This window comes from Zingiber officinale, chromosome 7A, assembly GCF_018446385.1.
Source record: "Zingiber officinale cultivar Zhangliang chromosome 7A, Zo_v1.1, whole genome shotgun sequence".
Classification (NCBI taxonomy): domain Eukaryota; kingdom Viridiplantae; phylum Streptophyta; class Magnoliopsida; order Zingiberales; family Zingiberaceae; genus Zingiber; species Zingiber officinale.
This window is the reverse complement of record NC_055998.1, coordinates 3,006,131-3,027,918: the sequence shown is the minus strand read 5'-3', so window position 1 is coordinate 3,027,918 and position 21,788 is coordinate 3,006,131. Positions and strand designations below refer to the sequence as shown.

Here is a 21,788-nt window from a genome sequence, read left to right as displayed (position 1 = left end):
GGATGTGCAAGGTAATATATATATATATATATATATATATATATATATATATATATATATATATCGAATATGTTTCTAAATGCTATTTATGTCCATTATTTTTTTTATAAGTTTTATAATCTTAATTTATCTAAATTGAATTGATATTTAACTAAATTATAAAGAAAAAACTGCCTTGTCAAAGGCCAGTGGAGCAATATAATCTAAATTGAGCTATCAGTAAGCTTCGCCTAACTCGATTCGGTTACATTTCATTGTTTTCAAATGACAGAAAATGTTATAAAAAACGATTGCATAATAAAGCAATGAAATATGCTAAATTATATAAAGACAATAAGAAAATGTATTAAAATTTGAGTAAATGTCTGAAATAGGCCCATCTTATTTTTGAAGGCCCAAAGCATGTTAGCAAACTTCCTAGTACGATTTCTTCTACCCTTGGTCACTTTGATCCCTCATGATTAATGTAATTTAAATATTTATAGACATTTCAAAGGTTTTTATTGATCGGTTCATTTTCTGTTTTGAATTTCTTCCTTTGACCTACTTGGTTCAAATTTAAAGTAGAGTGTGGGTCGGTGCGTGCCGGACCAGAATCTAATCCCTGGTTTAGATTGTATTTATTTATTTATTTTTATTAATCCATTTGTCATCACGCGCACATACTATATGTTTAATATAATATATGAATACACATAAATTAGTATTACAGACTCATAAATTAAACTGGTGTGTTAGATTCATGTAGCAATGCAACACAAAGACAGTGTTCAAGAACCCCAACAATAAACTATTTTAACATACTCTCTTTTATAAAAATTTAATTTAATTTTTTATATTAGATATTAAATCGATAAGAATAAATACTACATTTGAAAATTCAAATAGCAAGTTACTGTAATAAATTCTCCCTCATATATAAAAAATTAATTTAATATCACACTTATTTTCAGTATAGTATATTTTCTAATTTGTTTAAGGGATTTATAGAAATTTCTTCTATAAATAGTAAATTGTGAGACTTAAGAGAACGTTAATTGTGAGACTAAAGAGAACGTTAATTCGTAAAGGTGGGCATTCTTATTAAAATAGTAAGGTACGTACGTAAAATTCGTTAACATGTATGCAACGAACATTAAGGAGCAAAGTGTAGATTCACCTGCACACATCGTAAGGCACTTAATGCTAAAGCGTAACAAGACCCCTCTCTCTTCATAGATTTCCATCTCTATTCCGATCATAAACGTTTCGCAAAGAAATCCAAGGCATCATCAGATCTCTCTGCTATGCAATCTCGCTTCTGGAACTGGTCGAGCCTGCTGTCGACAAGCACTGTCTTGTAGGCGCAGCTCTTGTACTCGTGCCAGGTGAACTCCCTGTACTGGCTCTGTTCTCCCTCCGCAATGAGCAACGGCAGCGGCGCCAGCCTCTCCCCCGGCGGCGGACCGCCAAAGTAGATCATCGACACCCTCGACTTCAATCCCTTGGTCAACACCCTGTGTCTCACGCTCCTGAATCTCCCATTTGTCAGCACCTGAAACAGTTCCAACCTCCGACCCATAATTAATTCCTTTTTTATTTTTTGGTTAGGCAATAGGAATAATATATTACTTTGGATAGATGCTTCCAATACCTGTAAGGAATCACCAACGTTGATGAAGAAGGATTCTGGGTTAGGGAGGACAGGGACCCAGCTGCCATCTCTCAAGGAGATCTCCAAACCAGCAGTTTCATTCGATCTCAACACAGAGATGAGCTGTGGATCAGTGTGCTCCCCGAACCCGGTCATGAATCTGTTTTGCTCTTGAATCATTGGGCATGGAGGGTAATAGTTCACTCTCAGCATAGAATCACTCTCCTCGTCCATCACCAATTTACTGAACGCATCCCTTGGCTCGATCCCGAGACCGTGAGCCATCATCTCTAGAATCTGGCATGCCAGTTTTCTCATTTCCAATGTATAATCATTCAAAGCAGAGCTGGAACATTATTGTGAATTAAGCATCAGTAATTGAGCATAATAAAAAGCGACGATCGAATATTAATTGAGGCTGCGTAGCTACCGTAAAGAGCTCGCAGAGGGCTTCATGAGGAAGTCCATGGAGAGGGACTTGGAAGTGATCTCTATGAGGAGGTACTCCACCCATCCTACATCTCCATTGTTCCCTATGCTCTTGCTTCCGTAACCGAAGGGGTTTGCCTTGCCGGCGAGCTCCTTCTCAGCCGCCGGCCTGGCAAAGAACTGCATAATCTCCTCCTCCAGCCTCGCAATGAGCTCCATGGGGATTCCATGGTTGGTGACCCTGAAGAACCCGAGATCTTCGCAGGCTCTCACAAGTAGAGTCTCGGCATCCGGATCCGAGAGGGTGATCACAGGGACACCGGGGAAGAAGCTGTTTTCCTTTAGACCTGCCATGGTCAAGACACGAGTTGGAGGAGGAGATTTAAGCATTATATACAGACAGAGAGAGAGGAGAAGGGAGAGGAAACAATGCAAGTATGCAACCGGTGGTTGGATTATCACGAAAGAATTAAGGAGGTGTAATCCGAAGGTTTCCTTATGATATGACTAGCTATAAAAAAAAATAATCAGATTCGGTAACGTCTAGTGGTGATGGTCCAGTTCCATAAAAAATTTTCATCGATTATCAAGATAAATCAGAAAATACTCAAGAACCCAACATACTTTAATTATGTGTCCTATTTAGAAAAAAAAAATCTATAAATTTATTATAACTGGACTCGAATTACGAATAGATAAGGATGAAATGTGTTTTATCGCGTTGCCATTGTACAAGTTTGAGGCGGCGCTTATGTTAAAGAGTTAAAAAAAAAATGGTAAAGTGGAGAAAAATCCCCAATCTCATTTTTAATTTTGCATGCAGTTTCTCTATCCAAAAAACTTTATTTCCACTCCCTACATGCAAAGTTTCCTTTGCTTCAACTCCCTTCATGTAAATATCATGACCTAATTGTCCTCAGATTTTTTAGGTATAAAAAGTCCAAGAATGAGTATAATTCTTCTTAAAGTCAGCATTTTATACTAGAATATATTTTCTATCAAAATTATCTCTCATATTTTTTAAGTATAAAAAATCTAAAAACGAATATAATTCCTGTTAAATTCAGTATTTTACATTAGAATCAAGTATATTTTCTATTAAATTTAGCATGATTTTTTCCCTGCTTAATATAATTTCTCCTAAATTCAGTATCATTTAAAAAAAATTTAGTATATTTTCATCCAATTGAGTACCATTTAAAGAAAATCGTGTATATTTTCTATCAAAATTAACTCTCATATTTTTTTTTAGGTACAAATAATCTAAAAACAAGTATAATTCCTATTAAATTCAGCACTTTAAACTAAAATCGAGTATATTTTCTATTAAATTGAGCATAACTTTTTTCTTAATATAATTCCTCCTAAATTCAGCACTATTTATTATTTAAAGAAAATCTAGTATATTTTTCATCCAATTGAGTATCATTTAAAGAAAATCTAATATATTTTTCATCCAAACAAGATGAAAAAAGAATCGTACTCAATTTGATAAAAAATATACTAGATTCTAAATTTAATGTACTGAATTTAAGATGAATTATACTGATTTTTGAACTTTTTATGCTTAAAAATATCATAGGTAATTAGGTAAATATGTTTGACTAGGGAGTGAAAACAAAGAATTTGAGAAGTAGGGACTGTATGTAAAGTTATATTTACCAATGGAGACTGCATGTAAATTTTCCCATAAAAAATATCAAAAAAGTCGTATACCTATTTTTTATTATATTTATATTATTAACCGTGGATTGATAATGCAATAACGGTGACTGCTACGTGGATAATTCACCGTCTTCATCGACTATTTTAGTGGACTATTGAATTTTCTAGCTAACAGTAGAATAAATTTGATTTAAAGTATTTCTGAAATATCTCAAATTTAATATTTTAATTTTTAATATCCCAATTCATATTAAGAGTACGATTATATTCAGGAAGTTGCAAGGAGTACTGTGAGTATGATTTGAAGGACTGTTTTTCAGATGCTTAAGATCAAAATTCATTGATGACTTTCATTTTAAATCATGATTATTATAGTCTTCGAAGTCTCCTGGGTCACACTTCGATTTCACAATCTAGATTCAGAGTTGTGGGGTTTGAAATCTTAGCAACTCATTGATGACTTTCATTTTAAATCATGATTATTATAGTCTTTGAAGTCTCCTGACTCACACTTCGATTTCACAATCTAGACTCAGAGTTGTGGGTTTTGAAATCTTCGCAACTCATTGATGACTTTCATTTTAAATCATGATTATTATAGTCTTTGAAGTCTCCTGACTCACACTTCGATTTCACAATCTAGACTCAGAGTTGTGGGTTTTGAAATCTTCCTAACGTTGAGATAATTTAATATAAGTTCATCCAAGGAACTAAGTCTATCATACTTACTCATCAATATTACTGAAGGTTCATTAGATTCCCCTAGTTCAGATCATATTAAAATTTTAAATTTTCAAATAATATAGGACTATCAACGAGCTTTGACCAATTTCTAACCTTAGGCACATTCACAATACTTTAAATCAAGTTCATTGCACTCTTTGCATTCTTTTGAGTATAACCATGCTCAAAGACTCGGATTCCATAATTAAGATTGAGATATGCGAGTTTGTGAAATTGACACAACCTTTAAATATTTCAATCATCACAAGCTCATTCAAGGAAATAAGTATGTCATATTTACTTACCAGCACCACCAAGTGTTTCTAAGATTTCTCTGGTTCAACTATGTCAAGATTTTAAAATCATAAATATTATAGGACGATTAATGAGTTTTTGGTCAAAACTCGCTAATGCTTATCTTAAAAACATTACAAATCAAATTCATTGATACTTTTTACATCCTTCATAGTATAACCATGCTATTATACATGGATTTTATAGTTTAGATAGAGAACTATGGGCTTATGAAATTTACATAACCTTGAGATAGTTTGTCACTAGCTCATTAAAGAAATTAGGTTTGCTATACTCACTCACCAACACCACCTAAGAATTCATAGGACTTTCTTGATTCATATCATATAGATTTTAAAATTCTAAATATTATAAATGATCTATGAGTTTTAATTAAAATTTATTGATAATCTAAGAACTTCAAATTAAATCAAATCAAATTTAACTATGCCACATGAATTAGGGTATTCAATTTTAAGTAACTTAAAAACACTTTAAACCAAGCTAATTGGACATTTTAAGGTTATAAATTTTTAATAGTCAACTGGCATGATCGATAGGAGTCCATAGATGGAATCTAGAAAATTAAACAATCTACTGCTACTGAATCATTAGTTGTAATACCCCGGTTCTAAGATTCTGGTTAAATATGACTTAAAAAGTTAGATAGTACTATCCATATCACCAAGGTGCACCTTCCTTTTCGGAAGCCCAAACTTAAGAACTCCAAAGTTAAGCGTGCTTGGCTTGGAGAAATCTGAGGATGGGTGACCTCTTGGGAAGTTTTCCAGGGTGCGTGCGAGTGAGGACAAAGCACGCTGAAAGGACCTCCGGTGGTCTGTGGAGCTAGTCATCAAACCGATAGGTAATTCTGATGTCGTTCCTGGTTCAGTCTGGGGGGACCCGCCCGGGTCGGGGCGTTACATTAGTCGAATCTTAATAAAGAAGGATATAATAGGAAATAAATATTTTTATTTTAATAAATATAAAATTTGAATTTGCAGTTTGAGTATTTAAAAAAAAGTTAGCCATGTGGTTCACTGATTGCCATTTAATTTATTGAAGGTCACCCATGGCATATATGCATTCAAGTAATTAAGATAAATGTCGTTTTTAATAATTAATGTGCAGAAACAAAAATTCAAAAAATTGAGTCCCGGTTTCTTATTTAAGACACTCTGTAGAGTAATTTGTCCATCATTATTCGCTGACGCTGAGTTTATCAATATAAATTATTGAGTCATTTTAGGGCATAATTTCATCTCCAATTTAACAAGAATTGGCTGTGACTAAAACATAAAGTGTTTGTCAGATTAATCATCTTTAAAATTAATTAATCAAGTTAATAAATTTAAACGTCTCAGTTGTCGTTGTCATTTTTCATTCTTCTTGTTATATCTATATCTAAGGAGGTTCATAATGACATAATATTACATCTTCATAATAGTATGATATTATCCTTTTGATTTTAAATCTTTATAGTTTTACTTTTGGACTCTCCCTGAAAAATCTCATATTAATGAAAATATTCTACATCTTTTTAAACTCATGATCTTTATCAAATATTTTTAATGTGGAACTTTGATTGAACCATAACAAATCTTCTCCTCAAACGAATAAGCACAATTACTCTCATAATCTGGATTTACCCTCATTTTTATTTAAAATCACTTCACATGACATCTGGTCTAGATCATAATTTTAATATCATTTATTATGTCTAAAAGATGTTCATATATTTTTATAATGATATGATATTATTCATTTTAGATCCCCGTAATTTTACTGGTAAACTCTTCTGAAAAAAACATATCAATGAAAACATCCTGTATTGTTTTAATCATATGATCTTTGTAAGCTTTCTAGAATTTTGATTGAATCCAACAGCCTTGGCCACCAAAGTCAACTTGAGGGTTGCGCTGGTGTTGGTGATTGAGCCACGAGAAGAGATAAGGCGATTGAGACAGCTTGCGATTCCTCTCTTCGGTCCATTTACTAGCATTGACTTGGACTTTGGAGACGAGCGGGCCCAGCAATGTGAGATTGTTAGATTCGGGACAAGAAAACGCGTGTCGCCCAAGTACGCGCGCACGTCTCTCTCTACCAGAACTTCGTCCGAGGTCGGACCTGCAGCTCGATTAGATCTGATCTGAGTCAGCGAAGCGCCGCCAACGCTCTCTAAGACAATGGTGCCATATGGCATGGTTCGACGACGACACGTGGCTCGAAAACAGTAGTGGCCACGCAGAGTGGCTTTAGATTCTGGGTCAGCCCTAGCAAGTCAACTGGAGCCCCGTGCCTCATGGCTTAACCAAAACCGTAAAATCAGTACAATAATATACTTATATTATTGGCCATTGTATAATAAAAACACTTATTTCTAATGAAGCGTCACGTTCTATTTTATGTTGGACTAACCATGACCAGGTGCAACACAGGTACAGTATACACCTCTATATGCAGGTGATGACCAAGATCTTTACTATGATTATTTGTCTGTAAAAATGTTCTTAAAAAAGATCAATGGATGTGTTTATATTCTTAAAAAATAGTATGGAATCATGTCCACCCAAGCTGAAGGGAATTTTTTGCTATCATTTATGAAAACTTTATTCTCGTTATTGATTTGTTCTATCACTGACATTTTCGAGTAGCAAAGACAGATGAAGAGGTGGTTGTGGCCGGTGGATCAACCACTATTGTTATTGTTGTTATAGTGCATCCTTTAGCACCAAAAGTCTCTGTAAGTTCTGGCCATTTTATGCCCGGTCCCTGAACCTTGCTATTTTTCATACGAGCAAAGGACTTTAATTTGAAGAAAAAGCAACTTTCAGATTGTTTAACTATGTTTATGCTCTGAATTGCTAATTATATCGCTATTTCCTTTTCCCTGTTTCTACAAAAATGACTGATCAGAAAAGAACATAGCTAACTAACAAAAGGAAAACGAAAATGGGTCGTACGGATCACATGAAGCACGATGCAAGTTGTTAGACATACAAACTATCAAACAATTATAGAAAACCTACTCCATGATGACTCCTTGCTTCAGCCTCAGCAAGTGACAGCCATGGCCAACATCATTTGTTCCTCGAAGATTTCTGGAACAATACGTCCTGAAGCCATATTCATACCTTCTGAACTAGTCCCAGCTTCAATCGTGCCATCAGAGCCAGCATAGCTTGTTCCTTCTGCCACCAGCAACCAGTGCTCAGTTGAACTCACACCAGACTCCTCGGGTGGCATTTCTCTCCTGTTTTCCAGATGAACTGCAGCAGCATCTTTGACATGCAAATCCATATGAGAAGATGAATCTCCATTCATATGTTGATGCTCAGCTAAGGCTGCAGCTGCACCAGCCAGCCCACCCGAAGGAGATAACTAAATATACTGAAGAGGTAATTTTGTTTCTTTTGCATGGCTGTATGAAGACTAGAAACTTTAACATATGACAATGCATGTTTTATAGAAGCTAATGTAAGCAAGAAGCCCAATATAAAACAGGAGATGTATTTCCCAGGCTCAGGAAAGAATATAAAACAGAATAGCTATTCACGGTATCATATGAATTGTTAATTGATATACACATGACGACCAATGAGTAGATTTATTTAATATTATTTAGGAACATAACTTCAAGAACCTGCAGCAGAAGTCTAGTTTCTCTATAGTTTCAATCATATTAGTGCCTTGGTTTCAGCAAATCTTGATGATGATGATAAAATAGGAACAAAAAAAGTTGCATTGGCAAGAAAGGAAAAGAACTGATGCTAACATTACCACGAGAACAAACTCTAGTCATTGTTACAAACAGTAGTCTAAACTAGTTGGAGTTGGGCATACATGATGGCAAAAGGCGAATACGTTCGACCCCAGCGCCTCCGCCAACCCATCCCCATCATGGAGGAGGTAAATCACAGACGGCTACTAACCTTTGGAAGAGTGACTAGCACATAAGGGAGGCATTTACCTCGGGTTTGTCAAGATTCGAATCCCAGATCTCATGATGACATCACCTCATGCGCTAGCCACTAGACCCATCTGAGGGGACTGGAGTTGAGCATACAATTACTTCGTCACCAAGGTTATCTGAGGATTAGATCATAAATCAAATTGATGGAGTTTTCAAATTGTAATTGTATCCAATTTGTGAATTGTAGATTCAGTTAATACTCCAATACCCACTTTAATAATTTTAAAATATTCTATTTGATAGTATAAATATAATTAATAAAATGTGATCATGATTCATAACAAGGAAATTAAATTCATATCTAGAGCATCTGAAGAGAAATTTTACGACTGATTTTCAAAATTAAAATGAAATAACAGAACAAAACATTACATTCTAGATTCCTTTTTAATAATATGACAAGAATTGTAGATTCATCCCTCACTGTCTACTCTTGAAGCTCAACTGACATCAATGCCGCCCAAAAAAAGAACAATAAGGATGGTAAATTAAAAGACGAAGATGTCAGTATTGTGCCAAGACTTTAAAGTTACCACTGATTCCATCCTCATTGTTGATGATGAGGCTTAATGTGGCAAGATATATTCTTCTTCTATTTCATCGTCAAGTAGGAAGCTTGCCGTCACCTCCAGAATTTCTAAATGATATGATTTATTTTTCTACATGAAAGTCAACTTCAAGACTCTTTACCGTAATGTATCTACTTTTATCGTGTTACAGAATATTTATCTTTATATGGAGCTGTTTAATTTACAATGAATTATGTTTAATTTCAATGGTAGAGGCTTAACTGCTATCAGACCCGTGTTCTATTTTTCCCCAAAATTATATGCAATATGGATCGTGTAACTTGTACTACTACAACAACAACAATAATCAAGTTTTATCCCACTAAATGGGATCGTCAATATAGATCCTTCTACGCCATTAGTTCTATCCCCTACTATATTATCATCTATACTTAAATAATTTTTATCTTGTTTTATTGTTGTTAACCAAGTTTTTTTTTTGTCTTCCTCTTCTTCGTTTGATGTGCATATTTGTCATACTTTCATATCGTTTAACCGGAGCATTTATTGACATGTCCGTACCATCTTAAACGTGTCTCTTGGAGTTTTTCTCAATAAATGTAACTCCGATTTTTTTCTCTAATGCTCTTATTTCTTATTTCATTCATCCTCGTATCTCTACACATCCAACTTAACATTCTCATCTATGCAACTCTCATTTTTTGCTCATGTGCTCGAGTCATAGCCTAATATTCAGCGCTAAATAACATAACAGGTATAACGACCATTTTGTAGAACTTTCCTTTAAGTTTTAGAGGTACTTTACGATCATATAAAACCCCCGATGACATTTCAACCATTCTGCTTCCATTCTATGTAAGACATCTTTCTCAAACCCTCCATCATTCTGTAAAAATTATAAATACTTAAAGCTCTCAGTTTCAAATAGCTTTTCATCTCCTATTTTAACAATTATCTCATTACATCAAATATTGTTAAACTTAAATTCTATATATTCTGTCTTTACTTTACTAAGTCTAAAACTTTTCACTTAGCTAAGATTCTAGTTTAATATTTACTCCTTCACATGTCTCATCTACCAAAATAATATCATCTGCAAATAACATACACCACGGTACTGTGTTTTGAATATATCGAGCGAGTTCGTTCATGATTAGTGTAAAAAAGATAGAGACTTAGAGCTAATCTTTGATATAACTCTATTTTTATTAGAAATGTTTAAGTTAATTCTTGATGTAAAAATCTTTGAAGATGTTACTTGTATTGTCTTTTAAGGTTTGAATTGTTTTATGATCATGCAATTCTTAGAAAATAATCTGTCACTATTAACTCTATATAGGAAGATATCACAAAATTAAAAGCACCCCAATATTTTTTTTCTTGCAAAATATTTTCTTTAATGAAACCTTCTACCTATAACCAAGTTAGTAAGCATCCTAGTCAATTAGAGGTAGCATATGTTTCATTTTGACTGCTTCACACCGTCTTCCACATTTTCCCTCACTTAATGTTCACTAGCTTATAGGTAGAGTTGTTTATTGATCTACATACTTCTTTTGTAATCTTTTCTTAGAATATCATACGCACATCCATCATGTCATTTCCTAATCGACCAACATCAACCTATATTTGAGGATCTTCATGCATCCTGCTTGTGTTCATACCCATATATACATAGAAGCGATCCAAGTTACAAGATATAGTAGGTGAAACAATGGAAAACAAGTAAAAAAAATCCTACTGTTATATAATAATTAAATAGATAAAATTAAAAACAAATAAAATATGTTTTAGAATGAAACTCTATGCCAATATATTGACTATTTCATATTCTACCATATGTAATATCATAAGAAAATATACACATAAACTAGCTAAAGACTGAAATCATCTAAGGAACAAGCAAAGAAATTAAGAAGTAAATTTCCAGCCACGAGAACCAACACTCTAATGCAACATGGATTCTAAAATATTATATTCCTCATCTATATGGCTCATTCTCTATATTTATAGGACCAAATCCACTGACTATTTATCAGCACATAATTGTATATCTGGCATACCTATTCTGCCTTGCGTGTGGAAACCTCATGTTTGCAAGTGTAGAGCACGAAGATTGTGATGAACCAAAATTATTTTGTCTTGTGATATTTTAATCGTGAACTGTTCAATAAATAGTAATAATGAATGAGGCTATTTTTTGTGGAAAAAAAATCTAAAATGACAAATGTAAAGCAGACCAGAAACACAGGTATTACTAATATCATGGTATTCAACATCTGTCGAAGTTGGTATTATGCTTGATGAATTAATATATCGTCTCTTCTTTATCCTTTCAGCTTCAACCTTGCAGCTCTTGCTGCTGAATCCTTATTTGGGCTTCTATAACCTTCTGTTCTTCCTGCATTTAGGCAGTAATCTTGGCAAGTAAGACCCATTTTACAGAAATTCCAGAAGCAGGGAAATTGAAAAACTTACAACTTGTTCTACGCTCTTCTCCTCTTTTGTCTTTGCCCCACGGTATTCCACAGCATAGTTTGAAATTTTACAAATGGGATATCTTCCAACTCAAGTAGAGATCAAGGTTCTAAAATTTGTTAAGGGATAGTCGGGCGCTAGACCAGCGCCTAGTGCCTAGACAATCTAGGCGGAGACTAGGCGCCGCTAGACAGATTTCACGGTATCAACATAAATTATATAATAAATTACATAATAATTAACATAAATTATCTTCCAATTTGCAAGTATCAAAATGAAAACAAATTACCTTTCGACTTTAATGAATATTGCAAGTGTTTGATGAAATGACGTTTTCAAAAGATGAAACTTTGACCAACCTTCAATTCAATCCCTTTCAAGTTGCTCAGTTAAGGAAAAATCAAATAACAAATTTTTCTTCAAATCGATTTCTCCAGCCTTTTAACCCTCTGATTTCTCCAAAATATGGGCTTCTTCATTCACTCTTAATATGAAGTTTGATACTAGCCACTAGGACAAACCAACAAATCGATTTTCTTATTGGACCAAAGTTTAAGACTTATAAAACTTAAGCCCAACATAAAAAAAGGGTTACATTTCAGTTTTTTTTTAACTGGCCTTTAAATTTAAAAGCCCAAACTAAAAAGAATTATGAAAACCTTGCACTATTTTCGTGGTGCCTAGACGATTCAACTGATCTACGCGCCAACTAATCCCGTCTAGGGGCCAAGGGCCCAAGGTCGCCTAGACTGGCCGACTAGCATATTTTCGGTGCGGCTGGCTGACGACTAGCACCTAGGTGGCGCCTAAGCAGCTCCTAGGCCAATTTTTAGAACACTGGTAGAGATAATTTATTCAACACTCAGATTACTTAATGGATATAAGTAATAAAATGCAAGTTAGAACCAGCAAAAATTAGATACTGTGTTGGGCGAGTGGAATGCGATGGTTTCATCTGAAGAAAACACTACACAAGAAACCAACATGAGAAGATCAACTCAACAAAATTCAAGTAAATAACAAACTAATACTTAATTACATTGTACAGTGAACACAAATTTGCATAGTACCTGTGCACATGCCTTTCACGCAACACCTGGATCGGTTAAGACTTGGATAATACTGGACACAAATGTGTACTTAACGAAGTCATCCAAGAATTCAAGGATAAGCAAAATACAAGGCTTTCCAGACTAAATTTCTTAAAGGAATCGCAACAACAGTAAAGTGAAAATTGAACAACGAAGGTACCAGAAAGCACATGGGACACTCTTCCAGATTTAAAGAGTGGTCATCGAGACCTGGGTAGAAAGCTGCCAATTTGGAATCAAGAATGAGCTTCCTCAGCCTCTTATGATCGATGTCTATGTGCTGATACAGCCCCTGCAGTCTTGTATACTTCTCATCTACCACTTGCCTCTTTTTCCCGATCTTATTCCCCATCAATCCCACCACCAACAGAGAGATGTCCCCAAACGAATTGAAGGAGCCTCCAACAAATTTTCTTTTCCCCTTCTATTATTTCACAAATTCCTCACCCGACATCTGATACAAAAATGAAATGTCAAAGGGAAAACCAATAGACGAAGGCAACAAGTCGAATCCCCACCCCCACCTTTCCTCTCCCCGTTCCCAATAGCGATAATCAAACCCCCCAGATCTCCGCTCCACGCTCAGGATCAATGAATGAAACTCTACCAAGACTTCTTCCTGTTTTCAAGATCCGAACCTCCATCACAAATCACCAAAACCTGCATGCCAAAGGCCAACTTTTATAATTACCAAAGAGAGTGAAATTAATCTTAAACCCTCCAAACAAACCCTAATCTCCCACCCAAAACACACATTATCTTCTCAGGCTCATAACTCCCCAATCTATCTTGCCGATCTTAAAACTAAAATAAAACAAAAACAAAACAAAACAAAAAAGCCTACCTTCACGGTCGGGCAGCGATGGAGAGGGAGGGAACGGGCGGCAGGGAGAGCGAGCGCATGAAAGGCCAACGCCACGAAAAAAAGGAGAGGAAAATAAAGGAAACAGAAGAGGAGCAAGTGGAGGAATCGACCCGAAACTCTGGGCCGTACGAACCGAAGAAGATTTAACGATGTATTCGATTTTAGATTTTTAATTACTTTCAATAATTTTTTAAATTTTAAAAGCCAAGATGTATTAAATATAAATTTTTATAAATTGAATGGTATCTAAATTAAATTTTTATAGAGTTTTAAAAAGTTTATCCAAATTTTTTTTATATATTTTTATAGATTTTTTAAAAATTCTTTGAATACAAATTTTAATCATTGATAAATTTTAAAAAATAAAAGAAAAAGTCATCCATTGTTAAATTTTCTATGGACTTTTAATCTAACACCTCTCTTTTTTCGACGTGTCACCTCTCTTTTCCTTTCCCGAATAGTTTTGTCTCTTCTTGCTCCTAAATCGACTTCCGTCACCGTTGAATTTGAGCTTCATCTATTAATTAGGTGCTCTCTTTCCATTTCCTTTGCTCTTCTTCGATCTCTCTCATAGGCGTGTGAATATCTATTAGAATTACATCATTTAATTTGATTATTTTAGTTTGTCCAGAAGAAATCATGACACTTTATATTTTTTGAATCTGCTACTTGATTATTATGTGATCATCGATTTGTATATGCCTATTTTATTTATGGACATATTTTGTTTGTATGTGTGATTGTAAAAATTAATCTTTTAATTGGATGAATTTTTTATGTGCGATATGGGATACCCAATTTTCCTTCGCATAGTGCTATCTCAATGACGTCTATGAGAAGGTGCTACAAAGGGTGTTGTGATTGGTCTACATGTTCTTGAATATGACTCATTTGTATTTGTTTATGCTACTAAAAGAGTATTAAAATGTGTGAAATAAAAAAAAACAAGGACAAAAATATAGAAATTTACTTTTATTTATTTATTTCCAAATAACATATAAGAATAATCAATTTAGAGGGGTAGCCATATTTGACAAGAGTGTTAGACAGTAACTTATAAAATATTATTAAATTATGAAATCTATAAGTTTTCATGAAAAAATTTAAAATGGTAAAACTTTTATAAAAAAGTTTATGAAAAAATTATAGAACTTCATGAAATTTTTTTCACAACTTTATTCAATTTTATAAAAATCTATCAACTTTATAAAAATCTATCACTAAAAAAAATTAATAAAAGTATACAACCCTTTAGAGATGGATTCAATAAATTGGCTATCTAATTCAGGAATCAAATCAGCCAATAACAACAATCACAACTGCCAAGAGAGGAGAAGCTCTGTCAACTAGAAGAAGCCTCAACTAGCAAAAGGGATTATTCTCACATGACCATAGAATCAACTAATTTCATATTTATTTATTATTTATTTAAAACCCTACCAGTCTCAAGTTGAACTCGAGGTTTTTATTCAGAAAATCCTAAGCCTCGACTATTTAATTTTTAATAAATTCTCGAGTTTAACAAAATATAATAGTCCAGAATATTTAATTCAAATTATCGATTACGATTTAAATTTAATCAGGTACTTAGTGGATCTGTATCTAATTAATTAAGATTTGAGGGAGAGATTAAAACATTTTACCTTCGTTTTTTTGCCTTTTATGAAATGTATCTAATAGTCTCACTATTATATTGTCATTGTATTCTTTACATTTTCATAATATTAAAATGTCCACCGTACAGGACCAACTAGGTACGTAAACACACCTACTTAATTATTTAAAATTTAAAAAAAATGAATCACCAAAAAACAGAACGTAAATGCAATTTCACATGATCGAACAAGCATTAGGGTTGTCATCACTAAACATCGTGACGACCTTCTCGTCAATTATGTCGCCGTGTGGCGGCCGTCGGTAGTACCCGTACAAGCTCGAGTCGTCGTAGCCGTGCTTCCGGTAATTATAGGACTTCGGAACAGCATTTAACATGAACGGGTAATTACGGTGGCCCGGCGGAGCTGCAGGCCCGTTGTAGACCTGCTGGTACATCACCTCGTCGGCGTTCATCGGATAAGGCCACAGCACCGCCCGTCGCCCCGTTTTCCTCACCGCTTTCAGCGCCTTCTTCGGCTCCACCCACCCAGTTACAGTCACCTTCTGTTGCGCCATGTCCACATCAACGTCATGCACCCCTGCAGTAATAATTAATTTAATTTAATTTAATTTTATATTTTAAAAAATATATAATCAAAAGTCGAACAGAAATAATATTCACCTTCGAGCTTTAGCAGAGCTTTCCTTATCTTGCTCTCACAGCCAGAGCAGTCCATATGCACGCACATCTCTATAATCTGAATTCATGCAAACGTATATTGTGATATATATTTGACAGTCATGGATTGAAAACAATAAAGTGCAACCGTTAACTTACTGCCATATTGCCGCGAGATCTCACTTTCAATAACGGGAAGCTTAAGGAATAATGATTGAATTAGTATTGAGTTCTAATTCTCCTCGGAGGCGAGATTTATATAGAGGAATGCAAACCTGCATGGAGAAGTAAAGTACGGAGAGAAGTTTCCGCGTTATTTTGTTAATATAAAAGTGGCACCTACAGCGACCGCAAGATGAGCGGCCAAGGAACGTAGAGTCTTCTCCAATTACGACAGGCCGCGTTGGTAATTGGTAGGTAGACAGTTAACTTGCATGGCAAGGTCATCGAAAAGAGTCGCGAAGCTGCGTCGCCGGAAAGGGACACGTAGATTACTCGAGACACCGAAAGAAGGGTGTTTTGGCCAATGCCTGAAGTGACAAGTGGCTTGTCAAATGTTTGCCGTGCGACGTGTGAAGTGACTATTGGTGAGGGGAGCTACATGACGGTGGTGTCGGTCGGCAACTGACTTTACGAACTCGTTGTAATACGGATCCGTGTGGACAGGCTATTGTCCGTGCCAGTAAGCCCGAAAGGATAGAGTCTAACCGGATCTGATTATCGATCGTAAATGACATTTCCAATACTTTTTAAATCTTTAGAATTATTTTAAAAGTTCTAAATAAAAAAACAAAATACTACACTATTCATTCAGAATCTCCCCAACCATCCTGCCTCAACCAATATAATTCCAATGGCCTTTCCCACAATCAAAATATTTGGATTAAGAATGGAAATAAAATTTAAAATGTAGATGTTACATATAAAATATATTAAATCATATCGATATTATTGGTATATCAAAATTTTTTATACAATATTATACTACACTAAATTTTTCAATATTAGTATAAGATTTACTATCAATATTTCGTATATACCATATCGATACTAAAATTTTAATGTAATCCCTTTAAAATTTTGATATATCAAAAATTCGGTATGATATTGATATAATTTTTTTTAACCGAACTTTTTTATAATGATATATGGTATACGGGTTTAGGTTCAATATAGCATACCGAATCATTCCTAGATAATGATAGTTTTGGAATATTGCAAAAGCTGATCTTGGTACAAAGGGATTAACGACTAGGTTGAGGATGAGCAAGAAGGGAAGGGAGGTGATGCAAGGGGGAATCAATCATGCAATCTACTTCCAGTCGGCAAGGATCAGCGTTGTCAGCGGTCAGCCACTAGCCTAGAGAACTCTGGTGAGGTAGCTCTCATCATGGGTTCGTTCATGGAGCCAGTTCACGCAAGGACGGGGTCCTCACCATGCATGCTAACATCGGCCACATGTTGGGATCACAATTCACGCCGTATGACATCGAGCAGTAGTCGCCGCCTGTCCATGACGAGAAGATGCCCAGATACAATGACAACGAGGATCGGAAGGCCAGGAGGTGCATGTTGCGGTCCGACACAGGGCACCTGACTTTTGAAGTGGGGCCAGGTGACGATGATAAAGAACATAGACTTTGGAAGAAAAGGAATGTCAGAGAGCTGTCAATTGCTTTGCTTTGCTTTGGGCTAAGGTGCTATCCGTAAATCTTCCAATGCTTTTTAAATCTTCCATGCTGTTAGAATTATTTTATCGATATAAAATTAAAAATATAATATATTATAGGTAACATATCGAAATATACTAAATCATATCGATATTATTGATATTTCAAAAAATTTTATACGGTATTATATCATACTAAAATTTTCAATATTAGTATAAGATTTAATGTCAATAATCATATATATCATATCGATACTAAAATTTTAATATAACCGCTATAGAAATTTTGATATACTAAAAATTCGGTATGATATTGATATGATTTTTTAACCAAACTTTTCATGACGATATATGATATACGGGGTTTAGGTTCAATATAGCATATCGAAACACTCCTAGGTAATGATGGTTTTGGGATACTGCAAAAGGTGATCTCAGTACAAAGGGATTACCGGCTAGGTTGAGGATGGGCAAGAAGGGAAGGGAGGTGACGCAAGGGGGAATTGATCCTACAATCCACTTCCAGCCAGCAAGGTTCAGTGTTGTCAGCGGCAGCTACTAGCTAGCCTACAGAACTCCAACGAGATAGCCCCCATCATAAGTTCGTTCGTGTAGCCAGTTCATGTAAGATACGATGATTAAATAATAAGTATTATTGGAGGAATAACCTTATAGAATTTTCTGGTGAGGAGAGAAGGCCGCCGGACTTGGGTTCTGGTGAACTCTAACTTTGGATGCCGAAAAATCACCCAAGCGACTGAAGCGAAAGATCGGACAAAGTCAATGTGGAGTTGACCTTGTTCGGGCCCCTGGACCATGTCTAGGCGTCCGGAGTCTGGCACTTGGAGCTAGTATAGGCGCTCAGACTACTTTGGTGTCAAACAGGCGCCTCGATGAAACCCTATTGTTGAGGATCATCGTTGGGTCCACGTCATCTACACTCTGGGCACCTAGAGTTGGTCCAAGCGCTCGGACCAGAATAACACTTTATCTCCGCACTGTTATGTAGTCGTTGCAAGCAGATAAGGCGTACAGCTAAAGGCGCCCAAAGCAGGTCCAGGCGTCCGGAGTTGCCACGTCAACAAATGACTATTTTCGACCAGTAGGCTATAAATAGAGTCTTGGTCTTTTTCATTAAAACACAATACTTGTACTCAACTCATTCTTTTCTGTCTTCATTGTTCTGTGCTTTCAACACTTATAAGAAGTTTCTCCGCCTACGACAAAAGGAAAATTTTATTAGTGCTTTCAACGTCTTAAATTAATAACCTCCCCAGTTATAACCAAATAAAAATCGGTAGCCTCTTTTAATTTATGCAATATATTTTTTTTATTTATTAAAGTGTTTGTCTTAATTAAAGTCGAATTCTCGAGAAGGGTATATTTGTCTTTTCAAGACAATTCCCCCCTCCCCCTATTAGTGAAAATCCTAGAACTGATCATGTGATGATTGTTGTATGGACTCGATGTATCATATTCCTATATTTATAAAGGTATTTCTTATGGTTATTATACTTACTTGTATTTGTGCCAAATAACTAAGTATAATAGCATCCTTGAGTGGAAGGTTCTTATCTATATCAATCGATTGGTTGAATTGATAGTGATATGATATAAAGAACACTACTCCTAATCATTTCTAGTCAAGTATTAACATTAAGGGACAATGTTAATGCACTAAGACTAGTATGTAGGTCAACTCGATGACTTGATCACACAAGTCATGGATATTAAATATCAAGTTGACACATGGGTATGCATTGGAGAATGTATACTGAATGACCCACTATGAGAAAGTATCATGGATTGTTATATGAGTGTCATATACTTTCTCATATGACTATTAGTATGACTATCAGTCCTTGGACCTGAAGTCACCATGGTTCCCTACATAAGGAGTTACATACTTTGGCTTCGTCAAACGTCACCCGTAAATGAGTGGATTATAAAAGCAACTACTGGGTATATAACAAATTATGTGGAGGGATGTGAGTGATGTAGATGAGATCTATCCCTCCTATATGACGGGAGTGACATCATGATTCTTGATAGAGTGAGACCACTAAGTGCATGACCATGCCCAAATGAGTCAATATGAGATATTGAGCTCATTTAATTAGAGTGAGTCTACTTGGAGTTCAAGATATAGATTGATTAGAGGATGACAAGGTCTATGCCTCAATTGATCAATTTAGATGTCTAGGATAGAAGGACATTGTCACATATTGTGAGAGTCACAATTAGTAGTCACAATGGTGATGTTGGATCTCAACATTCTTGTAACTTGGGTAGTAATGATGTGTTGCTAGATACTGCTCATTACTTATGTTTCTAAATAGGTTTAGAAGCATTGCCAACGTTACAAAAACCTATAGGGTCACACACAAAGGGCAATTAGATGGAGATTAGGTTCATATGATGGGCCAAGAGGATTAGGTTCATGTGATGAACCAAGTTGAATAAAGAGTAATCCAAATTAGACTAATTGAGTTGGACTCAATTTGATTCATGTGTCGAATGAGTCTAATTTAGATTATTATTCATTGAGTCAATTTAAACCAATGAATAAAGATTCATTAAATTAAATTGACTTGAATCAAATGTTAGATTTGATCAATCATGGGAGATAAGAGGTCAAGTTTGACTTGACTTGAGAGGGAAGATGAAGGGTCAAATTTGACTTGACCAAATACCACGTCATGGTGACTTGGCATGAGTCGACCAATGATGGTGTTCCACATCATCAAGGCTACATCAATGTGTGCCACCTCATGAGGGAGACCAAGAGCCATGACTCTTGGTATTACATGGAGGTTTAAAACCTCTCATTTAGTGGTCGGCCACATTAGTGGTGAGTGAATTCTCATTCAAGGCTTCTTCTTCCTCTTCCTCTTTTCTCTTGCTCTCCTTCTCCTCCATTGCCCAGACTTCTTAAGGGTGCTAGCACACTCTAAGTTGTTCTCTCCACCTTTTATCCGTGTGGATACGTGTAGAGGAGTGTACACTTGATACTCTACGAGATCCGACAACCGTTTGGACGAGCAGGATAAGCGAAGGGAATCGCTACAAGGGTATACTTCTTTTTCATGTAGATCTAAGGTAGATCTAGTGTAGACAAACATGTACATGTACAATTTTATTTATCTTCACACGGATCCGTGGCTAGCTTCGGGGTTCCCGCAACGCAAAAAGTGATTTTTACGGCTCGAATTTCTAACAGTGGTATCAGAGCTACGTGCGAAGCATGTACATATTTGTATTTGTTTTTACAAAAAAAGGATTTAGATCTGTAAGTTTCTATAATTTTTCTATTTTTATGGATTTTGTGAGTATTTTTCTCGTAGAGGCAAAGCAATAAGTGCTTGGACACTTGTAGGCTTTAAATACTGAGAAAAACCTTCCGAAATGACAAGGTCTCGCCCAAACAAAATTATTTTGTTTTGGGACAGCGACTTAAGGTGCTATTAGATCAAGATGGGACACTCGCGATATTCATTTCGCAAGAAGGGGCGCTGCCTCTAACCCCGCAAGGGGCATTGTCTCGCGATCGCGCCCGAAAATCGCTAAACGGGACCGTCGCGGAGTTGTGACTCATAAAATTGATAAAATAGTAGTAAAATTATAGAAATTTATGTAAAATACATAATTTAGAATTATGTATGATATTGTGATGGTCATGGCCCAAAATCCCAATTTGATTGGTTTAAAATTGTGTTGTAATTCATAATATGGTATGCGCGCTATTTTAATGTTGTACGTGTTGTATATGATATGCGACCTGCACGTCGTGCCTCTTTATTTATGTTCCTATTGTAAATAAACTTTAGACTCGAATGTAACTCAAGTTTCATATTTGTAATGTACAAAATGAAGCGGTGGAAGGTCCACTTAAGAAGGAGTTACGAGCAGGATGCTGTCAACACATGGCGGTCAAAGGAGACGCTTGAAGAAGCCGTTATCCCTAGGTTGACCGTCCGATCTTCTCATTGGCTCGAGAAGATCGTAGTAGGATCATGACCTCATCACAATTTAATTTGCTTGTGTGCATGTGATGCATGCTAATGTAGGGTCATTGGTGTCTTAATGCATATATGATACACATTTATGATTAGATTAAATCTTAATCAAGTCAACTCGAAATGCCTACCAATTTTTGATACCCA

At 35.5% G+C, this 21,788-nt stretch overlaps 3 protein-coding genes and 1 pseudogene across 3 annotated transcripts; all 4 read right to left on the bottom strand.

The window, feature by feature from the left end:
- Positions 1–1,145: 1,145 nt before the first annotated feature.
- On the bottom strand, positions 1,146–2,477 carry LOC121999856 (gibberellin 2-beta-dioxygenase 1-like). The gene is made up of 3 exons (XM_042554489.1): positions 2,064–2,477; positions 1,634–1,979; positions 1,146–1,534 (listed from the first exon to the last, which is right to left on the bottom strand). Exons 1-3 carry the CDS (start codon positions 2,450–2,452, stop codon positions 1,238–1,240), a joined length of 1,032 nt encoding a protein of 343 aa, XP_042410423.1. The 5' UTR covers positions 2,453–2,477; the 3' UTR covers positions 1,146–1,237.
- Positions 2,478–7,596: 5,119 nt separating this feature from the next.
- On the bottom strand, positions 7,597–9,268 carry LOC122002001 (annotated as a pseudogene).
- A 2,488-nt stretch (positions 9,269–11,756) lies between these two features.
- Positions 11,757–13,334, bottom strand: LOC122000763 (E3 ubiquitin-protein ligase DA2-like). Its single transcript, XM_042555217.1, has 4 exons — positions 12,977–13,334; positions 12,796–12,847; positions 12,649–12,692; positions 11,757–11,834 (listed from the first exon to the last, which is right to left on the bottom strand). The coding sequence occupies exons 1-4, from the start codon at positions 13,166–13,168 to the stop codon at positions 11,793–11,795; spliced, it is 330 nt and encodes a 109-aa protein (XP_042411151.1). The 5' UTR covers positions 13,169–13,334; the 3' UTR covers positions 11,757–11,792.
- Positions 13,335–15,349: 2,015 nt separating this feature from the next.
- Positions 15,350–16,183, bottom strand: LOC121999854 (heavy metal-associated isoprenylated plant protein 28-like). The gene is made up of 3 exons (XM_042554488.1): positions 16,116–16,183; positions 15,960–16,035; positions 15,350–15,876 (listed from the first exon to the last, which is right to left on the bottom strand). Exons 1-3 carry the CDS (start codon positions 16,119–16,121, stop codon positions 15,512–15,514), a joined length of 447 nt encoding a protein of 148 aa, XP_042410422.1. The 5' UTR covers positions 16,122–16,183; the 3' UTR covers positions 15,350–15,511.
- Positions 16,184–21,788: the final 5,605 nt, after the last annotated feature.

Excerpts from the sequence above, each read along its gene's own strand:
- LOC121999854 (XM_042554488.1), bottom strand. Across the intron at positions 15,877-15,959 it reads AGCTCTGCTAAAGCTCGAAG|GGGTGCATGACGTTGATGTG; the intron begins GTGAATATTATT and ends TTATTACTGCAG.
- LOC122000763 (XM_042555217.1), bottom strand. The coding sequence starts at position 13,168 with ATGGGGAATAAGATCGGGAAAAAGAGGCAAGTGGTAGATGAGAAGTAT. Across the intron at positions 12,848-12,976 it reads AGTGTCCCATGTGCTTTCTG|TATTATCCAAGTCTTAACCG; the intron begins GTACCTTCGTTG and ends ATTTGTGTCCAG. Across the intron at positions 12,693-12,795 it reads CGTGAAAGGCATGTGCACAG|TGTTTTCTTCAGATGAAACC; the intron begins GTACTATGCAAA and ends TTTCTTGTGTAG.
- LOC121999856 (XM_042554489.1), bottom strand. The coding sequence starts at position 2,452 with ATGCTTAAATCTCCTCCTCCAACTCGTGTCTTGACCATGGCAGGTCTA. Across the intron at positions 1,980-2,063 it reads CCCTCTGCGAGCTCTTTACG|CTCTGCTTTGAATGATTATA; the intron begins GTAGCTACGCAG and ends ATAATGTTCCAG. Across the intron at positions 1,535-1,633 it reads ACGTTGGTGATTCCTTACAG|GTGCTGACAAATGGGAGATT; the intron begins GTATTGGAAGCA and ends GAACTGTTTCAG.